The 18508-nt window shown below is 43.8% G+C and overlaps 1 protein-coding gene across 2 annotated transcripts in view; it reads left to right on the top strand.

Annotated features, from left to right (window-relative positions):
* TBC1D19 (TBC1 domain family member 19) overlaps positions 1–18508 on the top strand; it is a 327200-nt gene that overhangs the window by 109731 nt on the left and 198961 nt on the right. For both annotated transcript variants that reach the window (XM_082267943.1, XM_082267942.1), the window contains one exon: positions 6175–6213. In XM_082267943.1, coding sequence (XP_082124069.1) covers positions 6175–6213 — 39 coding nt within the window. The remainder of the gene's footprint in view (positions 1–6174; positions 6214–18508) is intronic.

The raw sequence follows: 18508 nt of genomic DNA, 5'->3' as shown, positions 1-18508 counted from the left end.
ACAGGTGATCAAATACCACCAAAAGAAAGCTCTATTTGTGGGGGAAAAAAGGACATCAATTTTATTTAGGTACAGCGTCGCACGACTGCCCAATTGTCAGTAAAAGTTACGCAATGCCAAATCACAAAAAATGGTCTGGTCATTAAGGGGTAAATCTTTCCGGTCCAGAAGTGGTTAAACTACTCTAAATCACCAACATAAAACAGACTATTAACCTTCCTAGCGGTATTCCCGAGCGTGACTCGGGGTTAGATTTTAGAGCCAAAAGCGGTAACCCCGAGCCACACTCGGGGTACCGCTAGGAAGATCGCTGGATCCTGGAAGAGGTTTTACTTACCTTTTCTCCGGGATCCAGCGAAGAATGCGGGCGGTATGCGGCGGCAGAGCTCTCTCCCGACCCTCTGCGAGCCCCGGCTTCCGTCTCCGGCGACGTGACGACATACTTTTTATGTAAATATATGTGTATATATATATATATATATATATATATATATATATATATACGTAATTCTTGTGAATGAGCAGCCCAAACCAACTGTATACATTTTATATATATATATATATATATATATATATATATATATGTGTGTGTGTGTGTATATATATATATATATATATATATATATATATATATATATATATATATATATATATATATATATATATATATATATAATAAATGTATACAGTTGGTTTGGGCTGCTCATTCACAAGAATTACATGGAAAATAATGGTACCGCTTTCAGCACCTAAAATCCAAAAGAATCATACCGCCAGGGAGGTTAACCTGCATTGAATGTAGAGAGGAGGTGGGCATATGATGACGCCCCCCCCCCCCCCCCGTGATGACACCCCACCACCACCCACCCTGTGATGACGCCCCACCATCACCACCCACCCTGTGATGAGGCCTCCCCACCATCACCACCCATCCTGTGATGACGCCCCCCCCACCACCACCCACCCTGTGATGATGCCACCACCACCACCCACCCTGTGATGATGCCCCCCCACCACCACCACCCACCCTTTGACGACGCCTCCCCCACCACCACCACCCACCCACCCTGTGATGATGCCACCACCACCCTGTCACGATGCCCCCCACCACCACTCACCCTGTGACGACGCCCCCACCACCACCACCCACCCTGTGGTGACATCCCCCCCCCCCGTGATGAGGGCAATCAGATCTTCTCTCAGATCCCTCAGTCGGGACTCGGCGGGGAGGGAGAAGTCGGCACGGGCAGTGATTACCTTTTTAGCAGAAGAAGCTGACCCATTACACAACAATCCAATTACCTGCAGTGCAGAGCATTCCACTGGACCAAAGAGGAGGAGGTGGGTGGAGCTAATTTCTTGGTGCTGAGGAGGAAGTTAAATCCTCCTCCGCTGTGAATGCTAGGGCCTCTGCCTGTCTGTGTGCTTGACATCACTGGTTGCTAGACACCAGGCGGCTAGCAACTAATTTGGGAATCACAGGCAGTATAGCTCATAGGGCAGCTGGCTGCTGTGTGTGTTTGTTTCATTCTGGGACACTGCTTTGTCCCAGAATGAAGGTGCCTTGGACAGACAAGGGGCACCAGCTGTTGGTACGCCACTGGGTTCCTGTATCCCAGAATGCACTGGGAGATAATATAGAACTAGGACAGAGTAGCTCCAGACAGTTTCTGTTTGTACAGGAATTTGCAGGCAAAAGCATCAAGCCTGCCAGAAATACTGACAGAGCCAGGAAGGATCAGAGCCATTGGGCATTATTTCCTATGGCAAAGCTTTTTGTGTCAGAAAAGTGAAGGTGCCAGCAAGAGCCAGTGCCAGCAATACTAATGCCAGCCTGTATTTTTCTGCTGGACCATCTTTTCCATGATATTCTTGAGCTGCACAAAGCCAAGTTTTAAAGAAATCAAAGTATACAAATCTATTTTGCAGAGAATTCACAAAAATGCTGGCTATCACACCACCATCTAAACATGCCTCAAAGCAGATCATTTTTTCTACAAAGCTTCCCCTTTAAGCACTTCCCAGTAAAAAAACGACACTTCCATGGGCATTTAACAAGCATCCTTGATACTTCTTCAGTGCTTCAGAAACATAAGAAAAACACACAAAAAAACACGTCATAAATGCTATAAATGCTATAAGCATTGCTTCGTTCTTCATAATCCATACATGTGTCAATGAGTCCAAAGAGCAATATGCATACAAGCCAGGCATTGGCCGGTATTCTGTCAGGTCGGGTATTTGGGGAAGTGCTAGTCGTGTCAGGATATCTGTTGACCCAAAAAAATGCTCCTTTTTTTTTTATTCCTTTCTAAACATAATCAGAATTTACCTCCTATCTTTTTCCATTCAATAAATATTATTGCTTCAGCTTGAATAATGAAATGATCATAGCATGTACTGCATATATATGGATTGGTGTGGTTATTATGGTAGTACTGATTTTAGGTGGGCCTTGCTTTGAGTAAGCATATGCAGTTGCCTCCAGTTTATATATGTTTATGCAGCATTGGTTTCTGGTGTGTTGTCTCTGTCTCTCATCTATAGCTGAAATTATGCTGATCCTTACAAGAGTTTCAAAACAGTGCTTTCTGCAGAACCTTGTGTATTAAAAGTATATTTCCATCACAGTACAATTTTTCTTTTAGTTTTGGATGATGTGAGTTTTCTTTTTTATACATGTAGTGTGTGACGAAAGGGTAGAATCCCTGTTGAGTTTACTGCAACTACTAGTACAGGGCTCAACTAGAGAGACTTTTCCTCACACTCTGCCCTGGTTGATATATGCATAAAAAACTGGCAGAGTAAGGGTTAAGGGTGTGGGACAGAGGCGCTGACATCATCTGCTGGGGGGGGGGGGGTGCCTTGCACATGCTCTGTGCACTTTTTTCCTGCTATCCATCCTGGAGGAAGCAACATTTGCTACTTTTCCTGCTCAAGCACCACACGGATGTCTGGTCTCTGGTTTGTTTTCACTGCGTCACCTACAGCCACTGCAACTCCCATGAGCACCAGCTGCTGGAGTTTGTGAATACCTGAGGCCTTGCCACACTTTGAACTACATGCATTGGTGCTGTGGGGATGCAATGTGTCTTTGCGAAGACACACAGAGGACAGTCCTACTGCCATAGGTGAGCCTATACTTCTCTAGTGGTTCTAGAGATGTTTACTCTGTATCCCCAGAAGGAACTGATGCCTGCAATCTGTAACCTGTGACCCCTAATATGATAGGGTTTTTATTATCTTCCAAGGCCTCCCCCATGTCCATAGGGACCTCTCTCTGTCCATTATGGGCTGCCCAGGTGTTTGAGCTCAGCTACAGGATCATTCTACCTGCAGAGGCTCTGAGTGTTCCTCACTGACATTCCCTGCAGAGTCTGTCTCTGAGTTGAGCATTCTACTCTTGACCATCTTTTCTTCCCTGGAATAAAGGCATTGACATCTGGCTGTTCTCATCCAGTGGTCCTCATTCCAAAGAGAAAGGTTTGCACACCAGCGTGAACCTCATTTCCTGCTTGGCAGACAGAAGTAAACGCTGGAGGGCTTGGTGCCCTCTGGTTTGTCAACAGGCAGAACACACTGTTTTCATGCTGAATGTGTACCCTCTGTTGGGGGCAGAGTATGTCTGGAGGCCCTCATTGGACCTAATCATTTAAAGATGAGTTCTTCTTCTGTGGCTTTTCCTCACAGCCCGTTTCTCGAGAGCCCTTCATCAGTGCGACTCCTAATCAGATGAATAGTCTTATCAGTATATATAAGTTCCTGTCTCTCGCTCCATAATATTGTATACTTCGCTAGATCAGAGCTGTCCGGGAATTCCAGGAACCACGTTCTGTGCTTAAAGAACAGGACCTGCTTCCCCACAGACACCTCCAGATGTATAGTTTTACTATCTTCTGGTGTTCTCTTCATCAGTTTAGGGTTGCCATATCGTTTCTAATACTTTGTAGGGGTGCCACTTCTGCACCCTACCTCCTTTTTCAGTCAGGTTGACTTCAGGTTTTGTACCCTTGAGTTCTCTACCAGTCTCGGGGGCGTCTTTGCTATCCTGTTGGGATAATACCTAGTGCAATGCTCCCAACTGTCCCTGATTTGGATCAAAGTCCCTCTGTCCCTCTTTCCTCCTCAATTGTCCCTAATTTTGGTCTAATCTATATAGCTGTATATAAATTGCACTTTTTATCTTTCAAAATGTTTTCCCATTCATTTTCCCAACCTTTCATCCAATTTCTAAATCTCTGCATTTGTAGATTTCAAATGCCAATATAAATGAATAGTAATGGTAAAAAAAAACACTTGTGGGTTAAATCATGCTTTTTTTTTTTGTATAAATCTCCTTTAAGGGGACGTGGCAGAGGGGGTGTGTCATATGCCTACATGTATTTGTTAATAGATGACCCTCTTTCCATCTTAAACAGTGGGGAGGTATGCGTAGTGTTTCTTTCTCACATTCCTGAATATGTTTCTAGCAACATGTAGTTGCCAGGCCAGGCATCCTGATTCCCGTTATGGAAACTTCCTTTCCTGAATTCTAAGAATTGGCAGTGTAAGGCCTGGGCCTTCACATGTAGACTGGATGGCCTTCCATTGTGTGTCTGTTTTTGTCTGAGGTTCCTTCTGGGAAGCTACTGGGACTCTCCCCACTGTTTTTTGTGTTGGCCGCATCATGTTTTTCTGTTTCTTTTTTATCAGGTATTTATGCTGTTCCACCTATTTTTGGTTTCATAACCTCTTGCTGGCCAGGAGTTCTGTTGGGTGGAGTCATTCCTCTTGGTTCATCATCTGTGGTCTTCCTTCAGTCACTGGCAGTTTCCCTGTCCTGCAGGGGGTTTCTTCACATCTGGCTCAGATTGGGTATTGGCCCTTAAGTGCCGGTTCACATTTGTGCGATTGCGGCGATCGCATGTAATTCGGAGCGCACTGCTCCTAAATTACATGCGCTCTCATGTGCGGTGTGAATTTCAGCCGTACACTTTGTATGGCTGAATTCGCACCACATCCGCAATAAACACGCACATGAGGCTTTTTTCCATCCGCAACAGAATCAAATCGCATGGTGGTTCACACTAGTGCGATCCGATTCTGTCCGAACTTGCAGATCGCACTGCGATATGCGAACGCAACTGGGGGTGTCATTAACTTTTAATTGACACCCCCTGCGTATCGCATATGGCAGTGTGAACTGCCAGAGGTGCGGATGTGATGCAGGATCAAGCTGCATATTCACAGCGTTCCCGCATCGCACAAATGTGAACCGGGACTTAGGCAGTTCTGAGTTGCAGTTTACAGTTACATTTTATGGATCTGTTGTGGCTGTTGAACACCCCTCAGCTGGACTGTTGTTGGGCATCCCAATGGCTTCTGAATTTCTGTGTCCCTCAATAAATGGGAAACAGGAAAAGAAAGTCTTAAAATCCATTAAGGGGCACAGGTCCCAATCCATGTGTTTTTTTTTTTTTTTCTTGCCCTTGGTACTGCTTTGTACAAAACTAGTTAGGCATGCTAGTTAGAAGAAAGGTTAAATGGGGGGCTAATCATTTTTATTTTTGCCGGTGTACCAACCTCCTGTAGGCTGCGGTATAACCCAACTGTTCCTGAATTCCCATGTCCCTCAATGATCTTCGAAAAAAAGATTTTATGCTAAGTACAAAAATGTTTTTGTTTTTTTTAATGCAAGCAGTGTAAATATTTAAATATGACTTCTCACCCTCTTGTAAGGGTCTGCTGCTTCTCCTTTCACTGTCCACTCACACAGCGGGGGAGGGACATGACCTGTGAATGTTACTTAACTACAGTACAGAAAAATCTTGCTCTGGCAGGCAGGATTGTGCTGTGTGGAAGAGCTGTGAACGTTTTTGGACTGGGTGACTAGAAATACAAATCCTATGACAGATAAGAGCTATCCCATTTTTATACTTTCTGTATTTAGCTGTTTGTCTGAAGTTCAGCTTTAAAATGTAATTACCAGAGTGAAAATATTTTGCTGACCCAAAGCTCCTTAGGGCTTCCTTTTATGATATCTATTAAGCCAAGAGGATTCCCTTTGTACCAATATATCAGAAAAATTCAAAAGTGAAGTTGGTGACATGTTGGTTTAATTCTTGATTACAGTTGAGGTATATAATGTAATGAGAGACCCAAATGTAATTAACTTTTTATTGCTTTGATTTTCAGAATTGTTTGAAAATGAACACTTGCGCATTGGAAAGAAAAGTAAGTAATGCTCACTGCATTGTTCTTTGTCTTGTAGAATTGTCTCCTGGATATTTTGTTAATTTGTTTGCAAACTTTTATATATAAATTGCTGCTTATAACAGCTGGAATAAGAAACCAGCAAATGAAATGAAAGTAATCTAGCACACTACTGACAATTGAAAGATCCGCAGAGAGCCATCAACATATTTTCTCTTTTGGAGTTAATGCATATGTCCTGGTGTGTCATTTATTTTACTGTCTGCAAAGTTTTCAGTTAAGGCTTTAATTGCTATTCTTATTACCAGTCATAATATGTCTTCATGTATTTATGGAATATTGTCACATCTATGACAGTTTGACCTTTTTAACACAACGTGTCATCTATTGTGACAACTCCTTTATGACCGCTGTAGGTGGGGAGGGAGACTGCACATTTTTACTGTGTTTTTTAATTATGATTCTCAATAATGAAGCACAATTAAAGCCTAGAATATTGAAAGTCCATTGACTGACCAAATAAATGTCTCAACCTATATGATCCAGTTTGTCAAGGGCAAATACTAAGCCACTGAACAAGGCCAAGTTTTCAGCTTTGTCTTTTCTGATCTACAGACTTGATAATTGTTAATGACTTAGACAGTATTAACACTAGTGGGTCAGTACAATAGTCAGTCAATTTGCATATTCAGGAGAAGGTAAGAATTGGTAACACCCATATTAACCACTTTAAGACTGGAAGGATTTGCCCCATTAATGACCAGGCCCTATTTTGCGATTCGGCACTGCATTATTTTAACGGACAATTGCGCGGTCGTGCAACGATGTACCCAAATAAAATTGATGTCCTTTTTTCCCACAAATAGAGCTTTCTTTTGGTGGTATTTAATCACCCGTGTGATTTTTATTTTTTGCGCTATAAACAAAAAAATGCGACAATTTTGAAAAAAAAAACAATATTTTTCACATTCTGCTATATGACATTCTCAAAAAAAAAAAAAAAATTTAAAAGTCAAATTCTTTTTAGCATTGTAAAAAAAATCTAATTAAGCATATTTTGATTGGTTTGCGCACAAGTTATCGTGTCTACTAACTACGGGAAAGATTTATGTCATTTTTATTGTTTTGTTTTTTTTTGTTTTTTTTTTACTAGTAATGGAGGAGATCTGCGATTTTTTTCGCAGGACTGCGACATTGCAGCGGACAGATCCAACCCCTAACTGACATTTTTGACACTTTTGGGGGTACCAGTGACATTACTACAGTAATCAGTGCTAAAAATATGCACTGTTACTGTAATAATGACACTGGCAAGGAAGGGGTTAACCCTGTGGGTGATCAAGGGGTTAAATGTAAGCCTAGGGGAGTGATCCTAACTGTGGGGGGCGTGGTTTCTGAAATGACCATAGAGACATGTGATCCTATATAGAAGGATCACATGGGCTCTATGGTCATTGCAGGGAGAAGAACAGTCGGCTGTGTTTACAACAGCCGACCGTCCTTCTCCCTCATCGGGGAGCGATCGCAAGTGTCAGGTGGCAATCGGAGCCACCTGACCCGTGCTTGCCCCCTAGCTTCCCGCGTGCCACCGACGTAAACCTACGTCGGTATGCGCAGGAGAGCCACCCTGCCACAGTAAAAAGGCCGTGGGTGGTCGGGAAGCCGTTAAAATCATAACTGGTTCCTTTTAAATTGTATTAAAATTCTTAAATGGGTTCAGACACTATTTGGCTTTGCCTTGCTTCCAAGATACTTCTGTAATCATCTGCACATCAGCATCCAGACTAGGAGAGAAAGCTATGGAAGGTGTGCTACACATATACAAAAGATAATTGTACCTGCGTCCTATAATATCAAATACGAAACAGAGCATTGGATTGAGGCCCTTAGGACTTTCATGGTACGGTATGAACTACACAGTATTTATATTTAAAATTACAAATATGTATTACAACATTTCAGATTAAAAACACACCCATAAAGGTGGATAAAAACATCAAAGAAACAAAGCAAACCTATTAGTGATCAAAAAGAAAAAAGTATCAAGTTTCTAGCAGAATCTAGCTTCCTCTACCATAGATTGGGTGATAGATGAGGTATCTACAAAGGCAACACAGTTTACTGTGCACCCACAGTAAACCGTACTGGCTGGGCGGTGGGTGGGCCATGGAGGCGGAGCCGCCAACATTCAACAGGGCCTCAATCATTATAGTTCCAGTCTGACAATCTACATGTTTCGTGGGTATCCGCTTCTTCAGGAGTTGTATCCATGAGGAATATGATCTATAAAGAAATATACAGAAAGCAATAATATGCAAAAAAAAATGATAAAGGCATATTAAAATCTATACATGTGCTAGATTAGCACATATATACACCATGAATAGGTTGCTGAAAAGCAGCTATAAATACAGAGGTGACTGCAAAGAAAAGATAGAAAAAATATACCCTGAAAAAATTCCTAAATCATGACAAAAAGCCATGTGGATACGGCACAGCCATATTCGGCAAAAGGCCCAAATCAACCGCATATGCAACTACGAATCCAAATGGCAGTCTTCCTGGCGAGTGCGGGAATCGGGTGCACAATAAATGACGATTGGATACTGGTAAAATTAGAAGGTGCATAGTATTTTATTAAAGGGAAACTCAGAAGGAGTCTACAAGGTCAGGGGGACAGTTAACATACCACCCCCTCAAGCATTTGCACTACCATATCACCAGATTATACACACCTAAAAGGAAAAGACAATGGGCAAACACTGGATGGCCATGCAGCAGTGGAAAATAGGCCAAAAAACAGGAAACTGGTTCTCAAATGCGATATATAGGTAAGTAATTGAACCTAGTAAAGGAATAAAATCAGCGCACTACAATACATAAATGTAGTGAAAGCAGCTGAATACTCAGGGCCAAAATATCAAATCCCAGAATAATACCTTGAAAAAACACCGTGCAGCACCAAGTAAATTAAAATCAGATGAAATGACATTTCCTGAAAAGGCAATCAATTAACATTTTCTCAAAGAAGTACACATCAAATAAAGTCCCAAAGTGATGAGGGGTGTTCATGCAGACATCAAGACATTCAAGATGTGCTCTAGTGTGCTAATCCTTCACCAGCCACTAACTCTTCACCTCCAGCTAAGACCCCTGGGTTAACAGTCGAGTCACAACAAGCATTTCCTGAAAGGGGATGTTGGTGTGCTTCTGACATGGATGCTCCCAGACTCGGTACCTGAGCTTCTCAGTAGGTCACCGGGAATGTTGGGGGTATGAAAGGATAAAATAGCTGCACATAGTGTGTACCATTATATACAGCTTTGATTGCAGAGAAAAGTATTACAATTACCAGAGCCGGCACTAGATACAGCGTGGTACAGGGAAACACCTCCGAATTAGATGGCTGCGGGTGATGTCACAATCTCCTCCTACCTCTGTAATTGAACCTAAAAGATTTTCTATAGAACGACTTAGTCATAAAGGCGTGAACTTCAGACCATAATGCATATTAGCAAACCGATTTCTAGATGGCATAAAGAGAAGGAGGTCTCACCTTGTAATGGTTTGTTGTAATTCATAAAGAATGGTGTAGAGTGGAAAAATATTGATCCACAAAGATCGCATGTATAATATAGCGGACCAAATTACAGTGAGTGGGGAGTCTAATCCATAGGATAAAAAAGAGTCATACAGTATTTATCTTAAAATGTACATTATTTTACAAAAGTGAGTACACCCCTCACATTTTTGGTAATATTTTATATCTTTTTATGTGACAACACTGAAGAAATTACACTTTGCTACAATGTAAAGTAGTGAGTGTACAGCTTGTATAACAGTGTAAATTTGCTGTCCCCTCAAAATAACTCAACACACAGACATTCATGTTTAAACCGCTGGCAACAACAGTGAGTACACCCCTAAGTGAAAATGTCCAAATTGAGCCCAAAGTGTCAATATTTTGTGTGGTCACCTTTATTTTCCAGCACTGCCTTAACTTCCTTGGGCATGGAGTTCACCAGAGCTTCATGGGTTGCCACTGGAGTCCTCTTCCATTCCTCCATAATGACATCACGGATCTGGTGGATGTTAGAGACCTTGCGCTCCTCCACCTTCTGTTTGAGGATGCCCCACAGATGCTCAATAGGGTTTAGGTCTGGAGACATGCTTGCCCAGTCCATCACCTTTATCCTCGGCTTCTTTAGCAAGGTGGTGTTCGTCTTGGAGGAGTGTTTGGGGTCGTGATCCAGCTCGGTTTAGGTGGAGGCATGTCCAATAAATGATCTTGCGGTATGCGGCAGTGCTGTGGCCAGATGTAAGGAATGTGACTGAAGTCTGGTCTCTGCTGGCTCTGTACACTGGCACTGCACAGACAAGTAACAACCAGCAGCAGGACAGCTGGGCTCAGGATTCAGGCGGCCGCAGCAGCACCTTCTGTCCTTGGCTGGCTGTCACTTGTCTTTACTCTTGAGTGAATGTGAATCCTCTTTACTCTGTTTAATGTTGGCGGCTCCACCTCCATGGTCCACCCACCGCCCAGCCAGTACTGTTTACTGTGGGAGCACAGTAAACTGTGTTGCCTTTTTAGGTACTTGTGCCGATCCTGCAGTGTCAGTCAATATCTCAGTCACACAAATTCTATGAGTGAGATATTGGAGACAGGATTTAGAGTGAACAGCACAAGCCCCCAGGGTGCTGAAGACTCCTTGTAGAATGACCAATCCCTGCTGTGCCCACGCTAGCAGCCCCACTGATGTGCAAATACACAGCATGATGCTAGATAGGTGTGTGTGCAGTTTCAGCAGGTGAAAAATTCACTTGGAGGACATTGGAGACTCCAAAATCGGTGAGTTCACTGTCTAAACACCCCCCTCAACTTGACAAATGCATATGTCTCTCTGCTGCTCTGAGTCTCCTACTGTAAAAGAATGCTACTCCTCTGAAAAACAATCCACACATGGATTGCTTTTCAGAGGTAATTGACAGGTGGTGAGGAGGCAATATGTCACCCCCTCACCACCTGTTTTAACCCTCTAAATACTGCATTGCCCCACCACAACCATGTGCATTGTACGTGGTTGTGGAACAGTAGCACCAAAGACCCTTTTATTTCATTTGGCTGCGTTTGGGGAGTAGTAGTGCCCACCAAATGCAACTGGTGATATAATTCTTGCCTCAGTCACGAAGCAAAGCATCATGGCTCCAGCATGTGTACACCCCCAGCTGCTTCACAGCATGATTTCAAAGCCGCAGATCAGTACAATTTGCACCGCCGATTTCATTGCAGCATGCAATTTCAAAGAATTCTATGTAAGTCGCAAAGAAATTGGAAAAAAAAGTAGTGCAGTAACCTTTTTCATAATCACTGCAACGTGAGTCGCACTGATATGAACGGTTCCATTGCCGGCAACGCAATTTGGACTTGTCAAATTGCATGACAAATCACACCGGTGTAAACATGGGCTAAGGGTTTATTCACCCCAGCGGCTGCGTTACAATCTGCTGTACTTTTTCCTTTTTTAAACAAACTGTATTGAAATGTCACACTGACATTTCATAAGTTCAATTGGCCGCAGTGTTGTAAACGCAATGGTGTAAACTGGACATACCAGAGACAAGGCATTTTGCCTTGTCATGCGATGGGACTGTGCTCGAATAGCCACCCAACACAGTGCTGGTGTTAATATATCCTAGTCACCCTGCCACCCAAATTGCCACCTACCCTTGGGAGTGCATGGCACACCCCTCAGCCCTGCACTCTATACGTAGAGAACCTCTCAACCCTGCACTGTGTACTTAGCGCACCTCTCATCCCTGCATTGTGTACTTAGCGCACCTCTCACCCCTGCATTGTGTACTTAGCGCACCTCTCAACCCTGCACTGTGTACTTAGCGCACCTCTCAACCCTGCACTGTGTACTTAGCGCACCTCTCAACCCTGCACTTGGTACGTAGCGCACCTCTCAACCCTGCACTGTGTACATAGCACACCTCTCAACCCTGCACTGTGTATGTAGCTCCCCTCTCAACCCTGCGCTCTGTATGTAGCTTCCCTCTCAACCCTGCGCTCTGTATGTAGCGCACCTCTCAATCCTGCACTCGGTGCATAGCGCACCTCTCAACCCTGCACTCTGTACGTGGGGCGCATAGTTACTTATCCACTTGTGGACCGGAAAGTTTTACCCCTTTAATGACCAGGTCATTTTCTCTATCGTTCATTGACAGACGCAGCTTCATATCCTCTTGACCATTGGGTTATATTCCTCCCTTCAGGAATAGGACACTGGGCAGGAAAAAGCTTTCACCATGCCTTTGGGGCTGTCCCTGCAGGCATAACCCCACACACTCTGCTACAGCCCTCAGTTTTTTTTCTACCTAGTTTAGGAGTAGGACCTAGTTCCCTGCTGGGACTTTGGTCTTAGCTGTTATTTTTTGGGAACCTTTTTTTGTCATTATTTAAGTAGAGTTGCTAGAGAACTACAAGCAACAGCCGGCTGGGTTTCGGACTGGATATTCTAGATCCTTACGTTTTCTCAGCCTGGCCAGCGAGTGTGAGCAGGTTATAGTCCACTAGGCCTCGCAACGACAGAGCCCTGATGGACGGGTATAAGCCCGCGAGTGGACTGTCTCGCTGGGACACAAACAACCTGGAACGTCCTGAGTAGCAGTGTACCCCTTGGCTGCCAGCACCCCCACCTCGGGTGGGAGGTAGTCTGTTTGGAGTGGCGACTACCTGATTCCGTGGTATGGTAAGTGGCCCCCTAATTCTCTGGTGGTCTCGGGGTGGACATGGGCCCCCTCCATGGAATAGTCGGACCCTCGGGGTATCCCTCGGTTCCCCTGGCCTCTCGGGTATACCAGCCCCCCCCTCCCATAACAGGTTCCTACCTTTTGGGGGGCGGAAATATTGCGGGGTGCTGCGGCAGTTCTGCATGGGGGAGGGCATTTTTTCTGGTGCGGTTCCCTCCTGGGGACCATCTGATGCCTTTGTCTGCTGACTCCCTCGGGGGTCCTGGAGACCGCATGGTGCACCGTGGGGGCCACCATTTTGCTGTAGACTTGCCCTGCATTAATGACAGAATCCCTCATTGTAATTTATTGGCAGCCATTTTCTAAATCTTGCCCATAGGAATGCATGGGGCAGCCATTTTCTTGTGGTCCACAGTGTTGGACAGCATAGGCAGGCATCAGACACTCTAGGCATGACCTAGGTGCTTTCACTTCCTGTGTCAGATCTTTCTTTCTGCTGTACAGATTATTCCTGCAAGCCTCCTGATCAGTGTGGTAAAGTTTTTTTTGGAGTCTCTAGTGGGTTTCCTCACACACACTACTAACAGACTGTTTTAGGCTGGGACTTACTGTACCGCCAGTGCAGCGGTGCAATCGTGTATTTGGGACTTTCTTAAAGTGAGACTACATCTTTTTAAATTTAGTGTAAATGGAGTCCCAGGACAAACTTTCACCTACAGACCCCCTCAGTGCTTCTGCGGAACCTTCTGGGTCACAGCCTCTTTCAGCTTTTACAGCAGTTTTGGAACGCCTGGTGTTAAAAGTGGATTTAGTGTTAAAAAGTAACGCTAGCTGTAAGCGCCCTTTGCCTTCGCCTCTCTCTGTTGTATCTTCAGATTCAGAGGCAGATGTGGCCACCGCAGACGCACCCCACCCTGGTGACTGTGTGTCTTCGCATTCTGATGTAGAAGAGGACATATCCTCTTCAGCCGCTGTTCAGGAAAGCGCAGCTTATAGTTTCAGTGCGAGAAACTTTAAAAATGGCAGGTGAGTCTACAGTGTCAGAAACGCAGGTGTCTTTTGGCACCTGCAAATCCCAGAAAAAAGTGTTCACCTGTCCGGAACTTTTTGACAATATTGTCAATGAACAGCGGGGGCACATCAAGCACATGTTAGTGGTGTCCAAGCGTTTTAAACGCCGTTATCCCTTTGCGGATAAGGTCTCCACTCGGTGGACCGTGCCACCAAAGGTGGATCATCCAGTTTCCAGACTGAATAAGTCTACTGTGGTCCTGGTGAAAGAATCCCTGGACTTTACAGACCCTGTTCATAGACAAATTGAGTGTCTGTCCCGCCATTTACATGTGATAGTGGGCTCAATATTGAAACCAATTTTTGTGACCACCCTGGTGTCATAGATCGTCACTGAATGGGTGAAGTTACTAAAAGGTGTCCTGGAAATGGAACAGCTCTTCCCGGGGCTGATTGAGCTCTTAGATCAAATGGCTTAAGCCCCTCTGTATATATGTGATGCGTCGCTGGATGCGGCTCCACTGGTAGCCAGAGTGTCCACAGTGGGGATTGCTATTAGACACATGGTGTGGCTAAAAAGCTGGTCTGTGGACCAGGTTTCCAAAAAGGCTCTTTCTGACCTTCCCTTTACAGGGGACAGGTTGTTTGGATCCTCCCTGGATGAGTTGATCAAAGGCCTTACGGGTGGGAAGAGTACTCTTCTCCATCAATCCTCTAAGGCCTTGCAAGGCACTACGTGCTAGACGGGGGCCTTCTTTTACTGCTCATAGGCAGCTTTTTCGTACCTCTGGGTTGCAAGAAAAAGGAAAGCTATTCAGGTCTTCTGGGAGTTCCAAGAAGACCTGGTCAGGTAAACTGAAGACCGGCCAATCCGGATCTGCAGACAAATCCTTGTCTGCATGAAGGGGAGTCCTCACCTGATTCTGGGATGGGGGGACATCTTCGCTTCTTTCCGGAACCATGGACTTGTTTCAGGACAAATGGGTTCACAAACTGATCCGATCAGGGTACAAGATCAAATTTGGGTCTCGACCGTCGGACAGATTCTTCACGTCCAATCTGCGCCTATCTCCAGACCGTTTAAGGGATCTCTAAGAGGCGGTACAAGATCTGCTGTCACAAAGGGTGATTGTGCCGGTTCCCTCTCAGGAACGTTTTCAAGGGTTTTATTCAGACCTGTTTACTGTGCCCAGGAAGGAAGGAAGGCAAAGTGTGTCCAATCCTGTGCTTCAAGGCTTTGAACCGCTTTGTGCAGGTACAGAGGTTTCGAATGGAGTCTATTCGCACGGTAGTGGCGTCCCTACATCAGCAAGACTTTTTGGCCTCCATAGATATCAAGGATGCATATCTACACATCCCTATCTTCGCTATAGGAGAGGAGCATTATCAATTTGCGGCGTTACCCATTGGTTTCGCCTCCGCCCCCAGGGTCTACCAAGGTGCTGGCTCCAGGGTTGGCAATACTACGCCAACGGGGGATTTCGGTACTGGGTTACCTGGACGACCTCCTATTGATGGCGGATTCTCACTCAGCTCTGTTGGGCGAATTGACTATCACTGTCCGAACACTGCAAGAGTTTGGTTGGAACATCAGTTTCAAAAAATCTGCCATGATACCTTCAATGAGACTGGATTATCTAGGCCTGACTCTGGACTTGCTTTGGCAAGGGTCTTCCTTCCCCCAGGCAAATTGTAAAAATTGCAGGGGGCAATCCGGTTGTTGTTAGCAAACAATCTGTCCTCTCTAAGGACTTGCATGTGGGCCTTGGGTCTGATGGTATCAACCTTGAAGGCAGTTCTGTTTGCTCAGTTCCACACGAAACCCTTACAAAAGGAGATTCTCGTAAAATTGAACAAGGATCCAAAATCCTTGAATACTTTGATTTGTTTGAGTCGCAAAACAAAGTCTGCTCTTCTGTGGTGGCTTCACTCGTCAGCACTAGGGATGATCGAACGGTTCGGGTCGACCATCGGCTGTTCGAGGTTCGGCCGAATTTAGAACTTTTTGCCCAAAAATTTCCGAATTCGGCAACCAGAACCGACCAAAATGCAATGGTTCAGGTAATGGGCTTTAAAAGCCCGTGATTGGACCAGAACCATCAGTAAAAGCCTAATGAGGGGGCAGGAGAATGCTAGGAATGTGATTGGAGTGACTAGGGGGTCCATAGTCCAATCATTAGTGAATACGCCCCCCAGTATATAAGATAGCCCCCGCCAAATTCCTAGCATTCTTATACGGGACATGAAAGAGAGTGGAATGCTGTTCTGTTACTTCTGTTACAATGTGTTACAAAGTGTCATTTAGCAATTTTTAGTGTGAGGAAAGGGATATCTAGTGTAGTTAGGGTGCTATTTTTCACTATACTTAGCTTTAATTTATTCAGTTTCTGTAGGGAAAGTGTTAAGTGTAAGGGGACCGTAGTGTAGTGTAGGGTTAACTGACTCTGACTGCTATGGCAGGGTGACAAAACCCTTCCATAGCAGGGTGACCGCTATAGAGAAAAGATTGTTTCTCTTGTGTCACTTCAGAGCAGGGATATGGCTCCGCTCCCGTCAGCATTCTTTATGCTGCAGGGGTTGCTAGTGCTTTTTTGAGGACATGTTTGGAGTCAGGCATGACATCTGAACATGTCTATAGGGGTATATATACACACACATGTCTGTATATATACACCTGCACGTATATAGGTGTTAAAGGAGCAGAACACTATACTTTTGCTAATGACATTTGCACTAATATGGCTAGGCTCCCAACACACCTATATATGTGTAAGTGTAATATACATATCAGTGTGTTTGTATATATATATATATATATATATATATATACCCCTATACAGAAGTTCAGATGTTTTGCCTGCCTCCAAAGAACCCAAAAAAATGCCTGCAAGAACAAACCTGGGCATTTTTTTTTCACGCTGGCATTTGTTTGGGCATTTTTTTGGGTTCTTTGGAGGCAGGCAAAACATCTGAACTTCTGTATAGGGGTATATATATATATATATATATATATACAGGGGTATATATATATACACACACACTGATATGTATTGTACACTTACACATATATAGGTGTGTTAGGAGCCTAGCCATATTGGTGCAAATTATTTCATTAGCAAAAGTATAGTGTTGTGCTACTTTCACACCTATATATGTGTAGGTGTGTATATATACCCCTATACAGAAGTTCAGATGTCATGCCTGCCTCCAAAGAACCCAAAAAATGCCTGCAAGAACATACCTGGGCATTTTTTTTTTGGTGCTGGCATTTTTTTGGGGTTGAAATAATTTGCACTAATATGGCTACGCTCCCAACACACCTATATATGTGTAAGTGTAATATACATATAAGTGTGTGTGTGTGTGTGTATATATATATATATATATATATATATATATATATATACCCCTATACAGAAGTTCAGATGTTTTGCCTGCCTCCAAAGAACGCAAAAGAAAATGCCTGCAAGAACAAACCTGGGCATTTTTTTTTGGCGCTGGTATTTATTTGGGTTCTTTGGAGGCAGGCAAAACATCTGAACTTCTGTATAGGGGTATATATATATACACACACTTATATGTATATTACACTTACACATATATAGGTGTGTTGGGAGCGTAGCCATATTAGTGCCAATTATTTCATTCGCAAAAGTATAGTGTTCTGCTCCTTTCACACCTATATATGTGTATGGGTATATATACATATAAGTGTGTGTTTTTTATACCCCTATACAGAATTTCAGATGTTTTGCCTGCCTCCAAAGAATCCAAAAAAAAAAAAAATTCCCAGGTTTGGTCTTGCAGGCGTTTTTTTGGGCATTTTTTTTGGGTTCTTTGGAGGCAGGCATGACATCTGAACTTCTGTATAGGGGTATATATACACACCTACACATATATAGGTGTGAAAGTAGCACAACACTATACTTTTGCTAATGAAATAATTTGCACTAATATGGCTAGGCTCCTAACACACCTATATACAGTGGGTACGGAAAGTATTCAGACCCCCTTACATTTTTCACTCTTTGTTATATTGCAGCCATTTGCTAAAATCATTTAAGTTCATTCTTCTTCCTCATGAATGTACATATAGCACCCCATACTGACAGAAAAACACAGAATTGTTGACATTGTTGCAGATTTATTAAAAAAGAAAAACTGAAATATCACATGGTCCTAAGTATTCAGACCCTTTGCTGTGACACTCATATATTTAACTCAGGTGCTTTCCATTTATTCTGATCATCCTTGAGATGGTTCTACTCCTTCATTTGAGTCCAGCTGTGTTTGATTATACTGATTGGACTTGATTAGGAAAGCCACACACCTGTCTATATAAGACCTTCCAGATCACAATGCATGTCAGAGCAAATGAGAATCATGAGGTCAAAGGAACTGCCTGAAGAGCTCAGAGACAGAATTGTGGCAAGGCACAGATCTGGCCAAGGTTACAAAAATATTTCTGCTGCACTTAAGGTTCCTAAGAGCACAGTGGCCTCCATAATCCTCAAATGGAAGACGTTTGGGACGACCAGAACCCTTCCTAGAG

This window comes from Pelophylax lessonae, assembly GCF_965119305.1.
Source record: "Pelophylax lessonae genome assembly, chromosome: 1".
NCBI lineage: Eukaryota > Metazoa > Chordata > Amphibia > Anura > Ranidae > Pelophylax > Pelophylax lessonae.
This window is presented reverse-complemented; position numbering and strand designations above follow the sequence as displayed.